Consider the following 17910-nt stretch of genomic DNA (forward strand, 5'->3'; position numbering starts at 1 on the left):
CAAGTCTCTTTAAGTAAATTAGCAGCACTCCTAAGAAGTTACTAATATTCCACTGTATTAGTAACCTATTAACTTTTTTGAAATCTATTTTCTTTTTACCAGTATCGTAAGTAAATTATCAATACTATCGCAATTCTACTGGTATACAATCATTGAAATGTTGGTAAGTTACTCCAATATTAGGATATCGGTTAACTTCTGATAGCGTTGGTAACTCACTAGTCACTACTGTTTCTATCAAAAATTGGAAAATTACCGGCCACTTCAAAAGTCTATTCTACCACAACAGAAAATTTATGATTATTTAGCCGTAGAATTTTGCCACCCAATGCTCAAAACACCATGACCAAGAGGGGAACTCGACCTCCTCCCACTGCAGAGGCAAAAGGGCATGTCGAGATTCCACATTCTATTGTCTTTTGGATTGTCTTGTACCTTGTTTTCAAGACCGATGCTGCTTCCTGAGACTCTTCTTTGTTGTAGTTGGGACTGATTTTTGCTTGTCCTCAGATTACTGATGCAAGGCCTGTGACATTGATTGCACTATATGGCCGAACATAAACCTCGCGAATGGTGAGAAACTGGAAATCTTTTTGAGGATCGAGAAAATTCCAAGAGAGAATCGAATGAGCAGGTCCTAATTCAATTTGCTAGTGAAATAATTTGATCGATCCAGGGAGGTGAGCCAGGAAATGCGAGAAGGAAATGCAAGCAATGTGAAAGAATTCCGAATATTCCTACATAACATCAAAAAATTTGTGTTCGCGAACGAATAAACCTCTGGAAAAACTGACCGGTTAAGTTAGAAAACCCAAAACTTGGCTTGAATGCAAACTTGGCTCTTCATTGCATTCAAGCCAGTTCTGGACCGGAAGGCAGCAGCTCATAGTCATCGTGATGCGTCGGTGTGTCTCGTCCAACAGGAATGCACTTGATAAGAGCTCCTAAAGGCAAGCTCACTGAGCCAAGCAAGACGCATAGCACCCATAGTTGCCAGCTTAGTGGCACAGTGCTTGCGAAAGTGCCAAGGAACTCCACGATGATTGCTTGGAATGCGACCGTGGAAACTATGATGAGGAGGAATATCCAGCTGCTGAATATGCCTTGGAATATGTTTATCTTTTCTATGTCTCTGCTGTTTATTTCGTTAAATACCTGGAAAGAGGTCAGCACTTTCTGCCGTCAGTGAAAATTCTGAAATTATCAGAGAATTCAAGCAAAATCTTCTTCTATGTGCACAAAACTGGCGACAAGATGGTAACGTCAGAAGACCTGATTAGTGCATTTATGCAAAAGGAAGGTGCAGAGGAAGCAACTATGTTGACGTAGGAAACATCGACACTCTCCGAGAGCTTTCGTGTCGTGTTGGATACTTCGACACGTATCCGACACTCTCTAACGCTCTCCAACACTCGATCAACATGTGTTGGAAAATCCGACACTTGGTCAATTTTTTTGAACACTCTTCGACATTCGAGTCGAAATTATGACATGTGAGTTTCCAACACACAATTTCGACATGCAAGGTCAATTTAAAAAAATTAATAAATAAAGGGTCAAAATATATATGTGAAAAAATAAAAATCAATAACAAAAATAGCAAATTATGAAAAAAGAAAAACCTAATATTTTCTTTTCTTCTCTTTTGACTCTCACTTTCCGTGATACACAATTTACTCTTGAGTTTTTTTCTTTTTCCTTTCGGCACGTCTGACACGCAAGTCTATAATGTGAATTATTTTTTTTCTTTCCAAGTTTTATGGATTTATTGAAATGAAGTTGAATTTGTCAAATTGAAATAATTAAGGATATTAATAAATGATGAATTAATGTTTTTAGTATAAATTTATTACAGGATTTTATTATTATTTATTTATTTGTGAATTTAAATCATATTAATTTGATTGAAATAATCATCAAAACAATAATTTATTATTTATATATAAAATATGCATATAATATACAGCGTGTCATAACGTGTCGGAATTCTCTATTTTTTTGAAAACGACATGTCGGCGTGTCGCATCGCGTGTCATGTATCTGGGTCGGTGCTACTTAGGCATTGATCATAATTGAGAAGCATAACAAACTATTAAATAATTGAGCTAAAACAAAAGGAGAAAGATGTACCATGCCGCGGCGTTGGTATTGTTCGTGATGGTCTAAATATAGCCAAAAGGAGAAAGATGTACCTGGCAGAAAACAAATGTGTTGAAAATCACTGTATCAAGAACTTCAGTCGCGTCTGAGCCGTGAAGTCGAAGTAAACTCTTCCCGTCAAAATTGAGAACTCCAAGGACAGCTAGTTGATATATGCTCTGACCAATTATATTTCTCCACATGGCCCTTGTTATGAAGCTGGTACCCTTTCCTACCGGTCGTCTTTTCATCAATTCATCCTTTGGCGGCTCCGTTGCCAATGCCAGTGCACCCAGGGTGTCCATTATCATGTTGACCCAGAGTAACTGCACAGCCGTGAGCGGAGCAGATCCTGAAAAGCATAAATGTAGGCTTTTCGATCAAATTGCTCACAGTCGTTGTTAATGTTCTTATACTTCGAAGAAGTTCCAGATAAACAAGCTAATCCGCCGACAACGCACCTGAAACGCATGCCGAGACAAAGTTTATCACTAAAGCAACCACATTCACTGTTAATTGGAACTGCACAAACTTCTGGATGTTTATATATACTGAACGTCCCCATTTGGCCACATTCACAATGGTTGTGAAATCGTCATTCATTATTATGACATCAGCACTTTCTTTAGCAACCTGAAGAATCGAATGAAAATTCACCGTGAAGACAGGAGGAAACAAATTGTGATGCGCCAACGTCATCCATTAGACCATGTTCTCTGCAAACCAACAATGAGAATACAGCCGTAAAATGAACTCCACGGAAGAACATGAAGAAAATTGCAGTAACAAGCAATGTTCCTAATACAGTAAGAAGCTTAGAAGCAAACGTTCAGATGTAAGAATGAAGAGTTATGAACGTAAGAATGAAGAGTTATGTAAATCATCCGGTAGTTTTTTTTTTTTTTTTTTTTTTTCTTTTTCTTTTTGCAGTTTGGAACAACAGGTACCCCAAGGTTTTTTTTTTTAGCGTGCACACACGCAGTCACAAATATGTCCAGCATATACTAGCAGCACACACCTCTGTGCCTGCTATGCCCATAGCAAATCCAATGTCTGCCTCGTGCAAAGCAGGAGCATCGTTGGTCCCATCCCCAGTTACAGCAACAACCTCGTTGAACTCTTTCCTGAGAATGGTAACCAAGGTGTGCTTGTCCAAAGGCAAAGACCGCGCCATCACCTGTACCAAGAGTCAGCATTTAGCAAAAAGCATGCATCTCCAACATCATTCAGCTGACGGTCACGTCAGATGCCATTGACGGTCTTATTTACAAACCTGAATCCTTGGAATGATTTCCTGCTTCTGTTCTAGGGACTTGCCACGGAAATCCGGTCCTTCTATAGCAATACCACCCTCTGTGAGGATGCCACATTCTTTAGCTATCGCTTTAGCAGTATGAATATTGTCCCCAGTTACCATACGGACAGTAATGCCAGCTGCTAAACAAGTTTTAACCGCCTCTTTGACTCCAGGGCGTACAGGATCTTTTATTCCAACTATTGTTATCAGGGTATACCCACCCTCGGGAATGTTTCCATTTGAAGTGTCATCTACATCTTTAAATGCCAAGCAAAGTGTCCTCAGTGCTTCACTTGCAAAACCATAAATAACATCTGTCATATTTTTAACCTGCTCTTCAGACATGGAAGCAAAATTCCCTTCCTCGTCAACAATCTTGTCACACATTCCAAGAACAATTTCTGATGCACCTTTGCAAAAGGCCCTTGCCCCGCCATCTGGTCGAGCCACCAGCACAGACATTTTCTTCCTAACTGAACTGAAAGGCTCTACCTTTAGAGTCTTATTCTCCCCGTGATGGGCCACAAAATCACCACCCAAAAGCAATCCAAACTCCAAAAGTGCTGATTCTGTTGGTGTTCCCAAAATTGATTGTTTACCCTCTTTATCCTTGACAACCTCGGAACTTGTATTTAGAAGTATTGCCTGCAAAAGGATGGCTAAAACTTCTTCACGTGTTTCTGATTTCAAGAAATCTTTACCCTTAGCTCCCTTCATGTTCATGTCCATAGCTTTGCCAGCTAACCATATCTTATCAACAACCATGTGGTTAGTGGTTAATGTTCCAGTCTTATCAGTGCATATGCAACTAGCAGAACCCATTGTCTCACAGGCTGAGAGCCGTCTCACAAGTGCCCAGTCATTCATTAGCTTCTTCATAGCAAAGGCAAGGCTTAGTGTCACTGCCAGAGGCAGTCCTTCTGGTACAGCGACGACAAGTATAGTAACTGCAATAGCAAAATAATCAACGAGTGTCAAAGCATCTGCAGAAGACCAGCTAGTGAATTCATGCTTTAACGCTTTCTCCACCAAGAATCGTACTGTCAACACCAAGAAGGTGAGCACCGCAAAGCCCAAACCAATCTTACCAATAACTGTGGCGACCCCATTCAGCTTTACTTGTAGCGGTGTCTCATTATCTCCACCTTCACTCAATGTTTCCATCAACTTTCCCCACTCAGTCCTCATACCAACTGCCGTCACCAACATTTTTCCTGACCCATCTTGCACTTTAGTTCCAGAAAGAAGAAAAGGCTTCTCCTCATAAACATTCACCGGCTCACTCTCCCCTGACAGGCTTGACTCATCTATTAGAAGGCTGTATCCTGTTATAAAAAGACCATCTGCTGGAACTATGTCCCCAGTGGATATATGAACAACATCCCCAACAACCAGGTCATAGATGGACACTTTTCCTCTTCTCCCATCCCTTGTAACCTGAACAGATATTTTCTTTTTCTCCTGATCCAAATCCCTGAATTGCAAGGACTGCTTATAGTCACTAATTGCTGTTACTATGACCACCAGGAATATACTAATTAATATTCCTAGTCCGTCATACATTCCCTTTGGCCATCCTTCTGTACCAATCCCAACGCCTATAGAAACCACAGCACAAACCATAAGAATAATGAGTGTTAGATCTTGCAGGGCTTCCCATACAAATGTTAGAAATGATCTTGCAGGTTTCTCCGTGAATCGGTTAAAGCCGTAGATCCTTTGCCTGACAGATATTGAAGATTTTGAGGGGGGTCTTCTGTGCAGATGCCCTCATCAAGAGAAACCGGAAGTTTACTTGCTATCCCTTGAACTCCACCGTGAAGTTTCAAGCGCTTTATATCATGCCCCCGTACAATAGATGCGAGTTCTTCTGGGTCAATCCCAAAACCTTCCTTTCTAATGTCATCGGAGAGCTTGTATTCGGGCAAGCCGGCAGCTTCAGAAGATCACAGAATCGTTAACAGAAAGACCAAAGAATTGGTTCAAGAACACCAAGTGAAAAATAACCTCTCCATAGAAATTCAAATGCCAAGTTTTACCATCAATGAACGTTAAAGCTGCTTTCTGAACATAAAGGGCAACTCGTATCTTTTCCTGGTTCAGGAAGAAAAGGCATTGAAATGTCAAATTGTTAATCCTAACTTTCAATCTTGTTAAGAAGATGGTAATGATAATAAATAAACTAACACTTAATCAAAGTGAAATGCAGTCAGGGTAGTTATAGCTCTAGATTATACTAAAATCTCCTGTATCGGCAAAGATGCATGCTAACCAATAGCACAGTCTTGCAATTTTTGAGTGCATGTGCACCCAGCAAACCATTAGGAGACCTGCAGGACAAATAAAGAGATTCAAATAGCTAGTCCCTGGCATTCCTTCTATCTGTCGTAGAATAGAGGTTTCATGAATGAACCGCAAGAAGGCACTTCTTCTTTTGTCTTGGTATTTTCTTTAAGCGATGACTATGAAAGAGAGTCAACAAATGCAGCAAGGTTTATAACAGGAGAAGTTTTCAATAATAAACACAAAAATGTGACTTTCTTTCATTTTCAATGTCTCCACTGCTACATCCAACACACTAAAAGTCCAAAATCAGTGAGGTAGTTGTTCTACGCATTTTCTTCTTGCAAGAACAAAAGGGGATAAAGACTGATTCTATTCTAGTCTCCAAAAAGATAACAACCGGATGTGAAACTAAATGAAGATATCCACTGATTCATCAGACGAAAATTCTCCATAAATCAGCAATTGCTTGTGTTTTCCCAGCCTCGGTTAGATAAGGCATCCAAAGAACTTGGAAAGAGAAAACAAGTGAAACATTATTTCATCAGAAAGGAACATTGGGAAAGATATTTAGAATATCATCGGTCTTCATTCTGGACTAGGACTCGGCATTTAGAATTCTCACCAAGTGTTATAGGAATACGACTCATCCAAAAATAACATTCAAGAAGGAATCCATGTGTAAATTAAGGGTTTGTTTGTTTCAACGAAAACTTACTATGGCTTGCAAATATTTTCAAAAGTTTCAATTTCAGGGAATATGAAATCCACTAAAAGCAACTTATATTGTTAAAAATGATAAGTAATGATTACAACCGGAATCGATATCTTTTCGTTTATCCTGTGATCCATCTAAATAACAAGATTTTACCAAGAAAATATGAAATCGTATCTGTCGGATATTGCACCTGATAGTTTTTTTTAATATAGAAAAACGTGAGCATTAATTAAGTTTATTCCAAACACGTAGATTGTGAAAAAGATGATGAGACTTATCGGGGAAAAAAGTTGATAAGAGATAGAGAGACGAGCGGATAGGAAATAGGTCGAGAGGGACCTACTCACTTGGACGAACGGCAAGAAAATAGGGAAAATAATTGCCTTTTTGTCAAAAAGAGAAGCTATTTTCCATGCAATAAAGTAATTTTCAATCATCCGAACGTCCACGCATCCTCCTTCATCTGTACTGTCTTTAAACTAATTCTGATATATTCAAGATTTGAACTGGGACTCATCCCCAAGAAAATGATGGGAATGGTGAACTTGGTTCCATGTTCACACGTTTTGAAGGAAAAGCGCTCCAAGGCACATACCAAACACTATAACTGTAAGTTGAACTGTATCCAATCAGGCCTAGGAGTGACTATCTGGTCACACAATGCATCTAGGTGACCAAACTTTCAGCCAAAAAAAGAAAAACAATTAATGAAGCACCAGCACTGATTCTCAGTTCGAAAGGGTTCTTCTGTAGCAAATATTCTGCTCTACAGGCTGATAATAGACCCTAAAAGGCAAGAGCTAGTAAAGCAGCCAAAGATGGCCTCCCATTGAATGAGACAACATGCAACTTGCCAAAAGATTCGACTATTTCAAGAAAACAAGCCAGCCAACCAGCCGTGGACGGGGGACCTCTGGGGTTTAGGAGCTACTTGCAGCAGCTGGCAATAGGGAGAATAGAGATGGGTCTTGAAGTAGCCATTGTATTGAATGGAACAGAAATTGATTTTTGATCAAAAATCAATTTTTCAATTTGAGAAATTAAAAATTTTAGCTTATGATATCTTTTTCAAATCTATTTTTGAAATAAAAATCTGTTCCAGAAATAAATAAAAAAATTAAATTGCGTTACCAAACGGATTTTTCTTACAAACATGTTCCGAGAACAAAGAAATAGATAAATAGAAAAGTATAAATTTTATTATGCGCGCCCTATCTAGTCCCATCACAACATCAGCAACTTGGCAAAGTTGTCCACCAAGTTAAAAAAAGTGGTTCAGATTCCTACAAAAAGCTTTAGAATCTAGAAAACCGACGAAGATCAAGAGTCCGTGAAGTCCTTAACGCTCAAAAAAATAGACGGGAAGTGGGGGGCATCTTTTGATGTCCACATATGGTTGGTCCGTTCTCGAATATTTCTGTGAATACTTTACGACTTGGATAGACAACCGCTATTTTCTATCGTGGTCTTTGTCAGAAATTATGGCCAAGGAAACCTCGAGGAAGCTTCGTGCGTAGGTAGTGGCCTTTTGTATTTATGGCCATTTATGGCCGTCCTTGTCCTTTTCCACCGTCCATATACCGGAGTCTCTACCAGCCACAACCACCGGGAAAAGGATAAGCGATTCAGACCCAAAAAAAAAAAAAAAAAGAAGAGGACTAAGCGATGGTGCCCGATTGCCCGCCCAAATACGACTTATGGAAGTTCTAGAATTCGATGGTCAGTTCCGTACCACGACCTCCATGCCCAACAACAAAGTCAGAAATGATCGGGTTTCTCATTTAGTTCTCGATATTGGGCATTGGGGGCCCCGACTAAATGAAACCGATCATTATTTTTTTCATATTTTTATCCAAATCTTATTTTTCAAAATATGATCTACAACAAATTCAAAACTCGAAATAATCTTATATTTTCATTCGAATATTTTATTATCCATTTATAAGTTCCTATTTTCTGATAAAAATAAAAAATATATATATATTCAATAACCAGACTCTAAGAACACCAATTTCACTTTTAAGTCCGATTACTGGACCGAGACAAATCAGACCCAATCAGCCCATCCAGTCTGGTTTAAATCATTCCAGATTCAAGTGGTCATTTCGCACGCACACCCGTACGACAAAGGACCATGCGACTCCATTATTTTTCACGGGCAACATGACTCGTCCGTAATACGGTCGCGGGGCCAGAATTAAAAATTGGCCCCTGGCGTCTGATGGCTCCCTAGCCATTCTGCTTCCGCTTGAGGAAAGAGTTTAAAAAAAAAACAAGCAACACAGAAAACACGGTCCCCACTGCTCCGTTTTCAAACGATGGGCGGGGGTTGTCAATCCCCCTTAAACATATTTAAACATGGACACCGCGTTCTGCCGTTTTCAAAGTCCGATTTCAAAGTGGCTGTGGTCCGCACTCTTGGAAAAGAACTTGCGTAGCCTCGTGGAACACGCATGTTCCGGAGAAAATTGAAAGCAGAATCAAAAATCATTTTCGTATCCGGTTCCAGTAGGAACCTTGATGGGTGAAGACCCTTTTGCTAACGATTCTATTTTCTATTTTTTGAAATTTTTCAGACTATAAAAAGATCAAAAATTCGTTTAGTATCAGAAACAAAAACAATTCACTTTTTTGTTCTGTGAAGAGAAATGAAAAAAGAAAACTATTTTTAAATAGAAATTTTTCTCAATAACAAAAAGATTGTCAATCACGTCATAAGGTCAATAGATTTGGAATCAAAAGGCGCAGAAAATCATCCCACCTTTATCATATTTGTTTCAGTGAAAGCAAAAAGTCATCCTTGCACCTTTAGCCACGGAAAGAACCCGCGATGCAAGTGTTTGAATAGGAATTTCATACTTTTCTTTGTGGGCTCAGCGTTGGATTCCAGAATGGGGAACTCTGACTTTGATGGGCATGTGCCATGTGCATAAAAATACTTTCTAAGAAACTAACATGCAATGTTCATAAGTGTTAAAACGGTCCATTATAAGCACCACAAATAACAGAGAAAGCAAATTAGAAATCTTTTGAATTACCTTATGTAATTACTTAAAGAAATTATTCGAGATACTCGGCAACATGCTTTATAAATTTTATACCATGAAAAGCGATCTTTCATAACAACAGAAGACAAAATACTTAAACATATCGAGGATCCGATTATTTTGTCGGAGGAAATGTGACCACAAGAACAAAAGACAAACAGGAATTGTTTTAAGTATTTTGGAGCGTTTCTAAAGGCATTGCAATATTATTTTGTCGAGTAATTATGGGCCGGGCCCATCACACGGGATGAGATCGGAAGGCATGCAAGGGGGGGGGAGAATGGTCTATGGGAAACCCCGCCGCTTGACCCGGTACCTCAGCGCCATTCGAGGCGGACGGGTTCTCCTTCGGGATAGTCCGGAAGCAGCAGCGATTTACCCTACACGACATGCACGAAGCACGAGCGTCACGCGGCACAAGGAGACGAGGGGAAAACCCTAGGGAAAGTCGGGGATGGATGCGAAGAGCCTGTGGCGGATAGACGAACGCCGGGCCGTGTCAATGAAGGGGAACTGGATCCCGAAGGAGACATGAGAATCGGAGTGCTTGAAGCATTCTCAGAGATCACGCTACGGAATTGAACGAAAACGGCGATTCTCTACTGTCCTGGCACGTCTCGAAGCAGAGAAGAGAGAGTCTGGTCGCCGTTAGAACTTCTAATCGAGCAGCTAAACAATGGTTCGTCGGCTGGTTCGCTCGCCGAGCAGCCGAAACAGGACCATCTCCAGCACGAAGCCAAAAAAAAAAAAAATCTGTTCGTTTTCGTGAAAAAACCATCTCAGCTGAATCTTCCGCCTACCGATCAGAAACGCAATCGCGTGGCCGATCGACTGCGGTGTCCCGAGCGTCCATCCTAGCGAAACTGACCGCGCGAGATGCGATGCACATCATGAGAAAGGCAAAGAGAGAGAGAGAGAAACCTGGATGCCGCGCCGCTTCTTCTCAGCCTCGGAGCGCTTGGCGAGGTCGGCCACCATGCGGAAGCGCCGGCGGCGGTTCTTGACCATGGAGACGGCGGACCGCCATCGCCTCTGGGCCTCCTCCGAGGGGTTCTTCGAAGCGACGTCGAAGTCCTTGAGCAGCTTCTCCATTCGCTCTGCTGCCGCAATGGAGGGGGAGCAGGAGAGGAGGAGGAGGATTTCGACCTTTGCGCTGACGCGCGCACGATGGCACAAAGAGAAAGAGAGAGGGAGAGACGGCGCAGAGCTACATACACAGAAACAGCCTAGAGAGAGATAAGATGGAAAAGTCTTAAAGCACGATTTTCGCATTTATAAAAGGGGTCGCCACTTTTGAGTTCTTCTTGATGTGATATGGTCCATTCGTTTGAATTTATTTGGTTAATTTAACAACGTTTCTTAGTTGGAAAAGAATTTTTTTAAGAAGTAATTATTTTCTTTTTTTATTCCGAGAAATAATTTTTGAGTAAAATAGGATATTTAGTATACAAAAATTTATACTCAGAAATAAAAATAAAAAATGCGTTTGGTACAAAACAATTTCTTTTTATATTTATTTATTTTTTATTCTTGCTCACAATCGCCGGCGACACCACCCATCACCCGCCATTGCGACCATCGACCGCCAACCGTCATCGCTAACCATCGCCACACACCCATCGGCCACCACCGGAGGTAGACGAGCGGCCATGGGAGGTGGCGGGCGTGATGGGCGGCGAGCCCGGCGGTTGGCAATGACGGTCGGCGGCGCGATCATGTAGCGACGGCGGCGCAAAGCAACGGGGCGGTGGTCGACGGTTGGCGGCGGTGGCGATCAAAGGCCGCGGTGGCTCTAACCGATTGGAGGTGGCTGCGGCAAGAAAGAGGAACAAAAGAAAATAAAAATAAAATTGACTTATTTCTAGAAATTATTCCTAGGAATAAGAAGCAATTTTTTTTTTTTCTCGTTTCTGTTCCAAATCCATTCTCGGGCTAACTTTCTCTTCGAGGAACAGAAAACCAACTTGGCGTTACCAAACGGATTTCTATTCTTTTTTAGTTCCGAGGAACAAAAAATCAGAAATTCGGAGAAATAGAAATGTTCCCATGCGCTACCTAATAGGATAAATTGTAAAAAACAACACACTAGACGTCGAATTTCATTAAAAACTGTCCGAATTACTTTCATTCGAATGCACTGGCCGTCGTTATATGCACGATCTGTATTTTGGAAGTCAAGTATTTTTCCGAGAATTGTATTCAACAAGCGTCCTTTGATAGACCCATTAAAAATTACAGTATCCATGTACATAATAGTTAAGTTTGCTCGAATCAATCGATATTGAGAATTTTGTGCAATTATTAAGTGAAATAGTTGAAGCAGTCCCCCTTAAATGGCTTGAAAATGAGTGCAATTGCATTGTCAAAAAGAATTGGAATTTCCCTCGCATTAGATTTTTTTTTTTTTGGTCAAAAACGATAAACTATATAGGAGAATTAAAACCAGTACAACCAACAGCTAAAGCGTCCGCACAAAGTAGATCAACTAAGTAAAACGGGGGAAACACAGCCCAGTGCGAAAAGGAGAAGAGCGGTTGTGGGCCTTGGCGGCCCAATCGCCAGCGGCTGCGTTCGCTTCCACGCGACAAAGGTGGCCAGCGACGACATTAGGGAAAAGTGAAAGCAAAGAGGCGGCTTCGAGGAAAAGGGGACGATCCTCCCATGGCGGCTTGCAACGACGATGCAGTACGTCGACCACAAGGCGGCTATCTGATTCAAGAAGGATTGGGGCTGCTGTTAATCCACGGCGTTGCAGATGCTGTAGAGTGAAGGATACTGCTTGGATCTCGGCTTGTAGTGCAGAAGTTGCAGGAAAATGCTTCGAAAAACCATCGGTAAGTCGTCGTTGATGATCCCTACATACACACGCCATAGTTCCTTCGGTGGATTCTAATCTGTATGATCCATCCACATTTATTTTCAATTTGCCCGGATCGGGAGACTGCCAAAGAGATCCCCTGCGCTGTAGTGAGCGGCCTTTACTAGTCAGAGAGGACGCTGTAAGGTGAGCCACGTGAGCGCCAGCCAAAGCATCCTCTGCTACCCGAGATGGTCAAAACTTTTCACGCCGGAAGATGTAGCCGTTTCTAGCGCGCCAGATCTGCCATAAAACAGAGGCCAGAGTCGCCAAGGCAGGTAAGGAATTGTGACCCTGAACTTGCTATACAATCCAGTCATCAATTCTAGAAATCTGCATAGGTGAAATCTTGATGTTTAAGCTAGGATGCGACCAGACATTTGTAGTCCATGGACATAATAGGAATAAATGCTCTAAAGTTTCTGGGTGATTCTGATCACAGAGAATACAGCAGGGGTTATCAATTATATGTCGCTGATATAGATTGAACCGTGTAGCTAAAGCATTCTGACAAAGCGACCATAAAAACACTCTAATCTTTGGGGGAGAGTGCATCTTCCAGATGTTTTTCCATAACCAAACTGGGCGCTGATAAGAAGAGGAAGTCGTACTTATAATCTGATGTTGTGCAGTTGCATTGAAAGTGTGATAAGCAGATTTAACTGTAAAAATGCCATCTTTGGTAGCGGTCCAGACAAGCTGATCTGTGGCGGAATTTGGTCGCAAAGGGATAGCAGTGATCTGTTCAATTACCTGAATGTCAAAGAACCTATGCAGGAGATTGACATTCCAGGAATTGGTGGACGAATCAATAAGATCAGCCACCCAAATAGGTTCTTCACGAGCGGAAGGGCCACCCAGGATACCAAATGGGAGCCATTTATCACCACGAATTCTAATAGATTTCCCGTCACCTACAGACCAACATAAGTTGGGTAGGATGGCATCCCGACCTAGCAGAAGACTCTGCCAGCCCCATGAGGGTCAAGAGCCTCTATCTACATCAAAAATAGTTCCAGCATGGAAATAGAGACCCTTAAAAACCTTACTGCGGAGAGATAAAGGTTGACTAAACATACGCCAAACCTGCTTGGACAACATTGCTTTATTGAAAGTCTGAAGGTCTCTAAAACCTAAACCACCAGCAGCTTTACTTGTCTTCAAAACATCCCACTGTCGCCAATGAATTCCTGTTTTATTGATGTGATTCTGCCACCAAAAATCTGGCTATACTTTTCTCTATAGATCTGCAAATAGACATAGGAATCTTGAAAATAGACATTGCGTATTGAGGGATAGCCTGGATAACAGTTTTCAGAAGAACCTCCTTCCCACCCTTTGAAATCAAATTAGATTTCCAGCTTTCCAACTTTGAATGAACCCTTCCCATTAACCACGAGAACATGTCCTTCTTTGAACGTCCCCAATCAGATGGTATTCCTAAATATCTCCCAGATTTATTCAGGATAGGAACACGCAGCTCAGAAGCCAAATTCTGTTACAAAAGAACCGGGCAATCTTTTCCAAAATAGATGCCAGATTTATTTCGATTTATTTCCTGCCCTGTTGCTAGACAATACTGTTGTAAAATATTCGAGAGATTTCGACATTCAGTTACAGTACCATCAAAAAAGAAAATGGCATCATCTGCAAAAAACAGGTGCGATAAAGTAGGGCACCACCTGTTTAGTTTAAGACCCTTAAGGTGTTCCATGTGAGAGTGCTAGTATGAACAAAATAAAGGAGTTAGGGAAGAGAATAAGAACACAAGATTTATAGTGGTTCGGCTTAATCCAAGCCTACGTCCACTCTCCCACGATAACAGCCTTCTTGGCTGGATTCCACTATGCAATCAACAAGAGATTACAACTTCGAGTGCAAACACTTAGTAGTAGATCACATTATCTCACTAAGTCACTCTTTTGGTATTTCTCTCACGATTACAAACGTTTAAGCTCTCAAGAGACAAGTATATGATCGAAAGTCGCTTAGACTTTGGAATTATAAATTCTACGCTCCGTCTCTTACTTGCTCATCGGTCCTTCATCTTCTTAAATACTCCTCCACTTCCAAACTACCCGTTGGACAAGTATCCCTGGAGAATCGTCTTCCAATATACCCATTGGACAGCTCTCAGTATCTTAGAAGATTTAGTAGCCGTTGAGTGACAAAGGTAGAATCCCAAATTGATTCCGATCGCCCATACAAACGAAATCTTGGTTTCCATAAGTAAAGCTTCTTCGTATATAAAGTTCTTGTCTTCAATCAAATCAATCTTGATGTGGAATCCAAACCAGATCACTAGCCGTTGTATGATTGGGCTTGAGTTACGATTCATCGTAATCTGGATGTAAAGTCTGAGTCTTTAGACTTTACGATATGAGTCTTGAGACTTTACAATCTGGGGTCCGTAGACTTTACAATATGAGTCTTGAGTCCGACGGTCTTGGACTTTGACACGTCTTCGACTTTGACACAAAAGTCTGGAAATCTTCAAAATATACTCTGACATATGTTACGTTCGGTCTTCCGCCGTCTTCGACTTTGATAAAATCCTTTACATGTTCTATCATCTGCATGGTCTATTACTCAACCATCAAACATGTTAGTAGCCTTTGATTTATTTTGTCATCTTCAAAACATCATAAGGGATCTCCCTAACAATCTCCCCCTTTTTGATGATGACAAAACAATCTCTGAATATGCAGATTTGTAAACACGCTTTCATTAATTTAAATCAGAGGATATCATAAGATAACAAATAGATTGAGCATAATAATATTTAGAAAAATAATCGCAGCTCAATATTATGCAATAAATAATATCAACCAATCAGCACATATGCATATTCATATCTTCTCCCCCTTTTTGTCATAATCAAAAAGCGATAATAATGGATTCACGTAGAGAATGATAACAAATATCTTGCATGAATCACAATTTCCAAAAAATCAGCTTTTATCGAATATTAAAGATATGCAATATAGCTCACTTCGATTATATCAGCAAATATCCAATAAAAATCACGGATGCATCATAAAATTCACGTACCATTTTTGTCATAATAAAATGATAATATCAATATGAGATTTGTTAATGACAAAAGGTAATAAGAGATGCACTAACCGGATTTTGTAGAATAAATTCTGACACAATTACCTTTCCTTCCATCCATAATAAGATCACGATCAATCAAAAGATTTTTCCATAATTGATCAAAGCTCCCCTCAATTTGTTGCCTTTTTGAGGTGATCACGATTCTTTTCCTTTTCTTTTGGATTTGCTTTCTCCCCCTGTGATCATGACAATATTTGCGGATAGAATTGTTGCTTGTGCACGTTGAGCAGAATATTTTTTCATTATTTCCTTTGTAGCAACAACATCAATTTTCGCAGGAGATATTTTCTAATTGCACCAAAATTTGCGTAGATTCGCAATCATCCTTCCCTCAACGAATTTCCTGCAATAAACTCATTTCCCTTTTTGGTATCCATCAATTTGGATCCTTCCATGATGTTAGAGCAAAATATATAATCTCCATAATCAAATATTATTTCTTAATTCATCATAACGAAGTATTCAAAGAAAGAATATTATGCACAATAATATCTTGCATCATAAATTAATATCACGTAAAACAGATTTTTATTTGGCAAAATATGATAAAATCTGAGAGTATAAAATCAAACCAAATAAATTCTTTCGTCTTTAAGCATGATATCAAAAATGATCACACGTATCAAATTAAATTTCGAATCACAAATCACACAATTCTTTCTTCAATAAAGCAAATAAAAAAAAATATGACCATTATAAAATCTGAATCAATCAATGATATATCGAATTTCAAGCATAATGAGAATTATGTGCCCAAAAACATTCCTTACCAACTTCTTCTTTTCCTTTATTTCCTTGATTTCCTCATCGGATTCTGAGTCTGGTTCTAAATCAGACTTTGATTCTGAGTCTATGTCTGAGTCAGACTCAGATTCTGAATGTGCCGTCAAGCATATATTTCTTTGCACATCATCTTCTTTCATTGTTCTTTTCTGGCCATTCTGCTTGTATTTTCTTCCATCGAAATATGGTGGCCTTGTGTTGCTTTGCCCTTCCATAAGTCCTGGTGCCAACATACTAGCCATAAAGAATCTTTAGCTCAAAAGTAAAAACACTTTTATAAACCGAGCACTTGGCTCGATACCAATTGAGAGTGCTAGTATGAACAAAATAAAGGAGTTAGGGAAGAGAATAAGAACACAAGATTTATAGTGGTTCGGCTTAATCCAAGCCTACGTCCACTCTCCCACGATAACAGCCTTCTTGGCTGGATTCCACTATGCAATCAACAAGAGATTACAACTTCGAGTGCAAACACTTAGTAGTAGATCACACTATCTCACTAAGTCACTCTTTTGGTATTTCTCTCACGATTACAAACGTTTAAGCTCTCAAGAGACAAGTATATGATCGAAAGTCGCTTAGACTTTGGAATTATAAATTCTACGCTCCGTCTCTTACTTGCTCATCGGTCCTTCATCTTCTTAAATACTCCTCCACTTCCAAACTACCCGTTGGACAGTATCCCGGAGAATCGTCTTCCAATATACCCATTGGACAGCTCTGTATCTTAGAAGATTTAGTAGCCGTTGAGTGACAAAGGTAGAATCCCAAATTGATTCCGATCGCCCATACAAACGAAATCTTGGTTTCCATAAGTAAAGCTTCTTCGTATATAAAGTTCTTGTCTTCAATCAAATCAATCTTGATGTGGAATCCAAACCAGATCACTAGCCGTTGTATGATTGGGCTTGAGTTACGATTCATCGTAATCTGATGTAAAGTCTCGAGTCTTTAGACTTTACGATATGAGTCTTGAGACTTTACAATCTGGGTCTCAGACTTTACAATATGAGTCTTGAGTCCCGATGTCTTCGACTTTGACACGATCTTGACTTTGACACAAAAGTCTGGAAATCTTCAAAATATACTGGACATATGTTACGTTCGATCTTCCGGCGTCTTCGACTTTGATAAAATCCTTTACATGTTCTATCATCTGCATGGTCTATTACTCAACCATCAAACATGTTAGTAGCCTTTGATTTATTTTGTCATCTTCAAAACATCATAAGGGATTTCCCTAACACCATGTCAACTGCTTTCTTAATAAGGGTAGATAAAAGGTTTGCCAATAGAATAAAAGGATAGGGAGAGAGAGGATCACCCTGTCGAAGACCTCTAGTAGGGTGGAAATAGCGAAGATGCTGTCCATTTAGTTTAACACAGGATGATTGAGTTGAGATACATTGCATAATCCACCCAACCCATACAGAGTGAAAGCCCAATCTAAGAAGAAAATCCTGAAGAAAATCCCATTCCACCCTATCGTACGCTTTTCTCATGTCTACTTTCAAGACTGCTTTATACGTACTCCTTCCTCTCTTCACTCGCAGCTGGTGTAAAACTTCCTGGACAAGTAGAATGTTGTCCTGAATCTGCCTGCCCCCCACAAATGCAGACTGTTCCTCAGAGATAAGGCTCGGTAGTAGAGGTTTTAACCGATTGGCAA

The 17910-nt window shown here is 40.2% G+C and overlaps 1 protein-coding gene across 1 annotated transcript; it reads right to left on the bottom strand.

The window, feature by feature from the left end:
• Nucleotides 1-574: 574 nt before the first annotated feature.
• LOC104425616 (putative calcium-transporting ATPase 11, plasma membrane-type) lies at nucleotides 575-10650 on the bottom strand. Its single transcript, XM_010038351.3, is given in 8 exon segments — nucleotides 575-1155; nucleotides 2193-2491; nucleotides 2601-2772; nucleotides 3158-3316; nucleotides 3413-5182; nucleotides 5185-5372; nucleotides 5476-5530; nucleotides 10406-10650. Coding segments are annotated over 8 exon segments (3117 nt in total). The 5' UTR covers nucleotides 10577-10650; the 3' UTR covers nucleotides 575-852.
• Nucleotides 10651-17910: the final 7260 nt, after the last annotated feature.

Source organism: Eucalyptus grandis, chromosome 11 (genome assembly GCF_016545825.1).
Source record: "Eucalyptus grandis isolate ANBG69807.140 chromosome 11, ASM1654582v1, whole genome shotgun sequence".
NCBI lineage: Eukaryota > Viridiplantae > Streptophyta > Magnoliopsida > Myrtales > Myrtaceae > Eucalyptus > Eucalyptus grandis.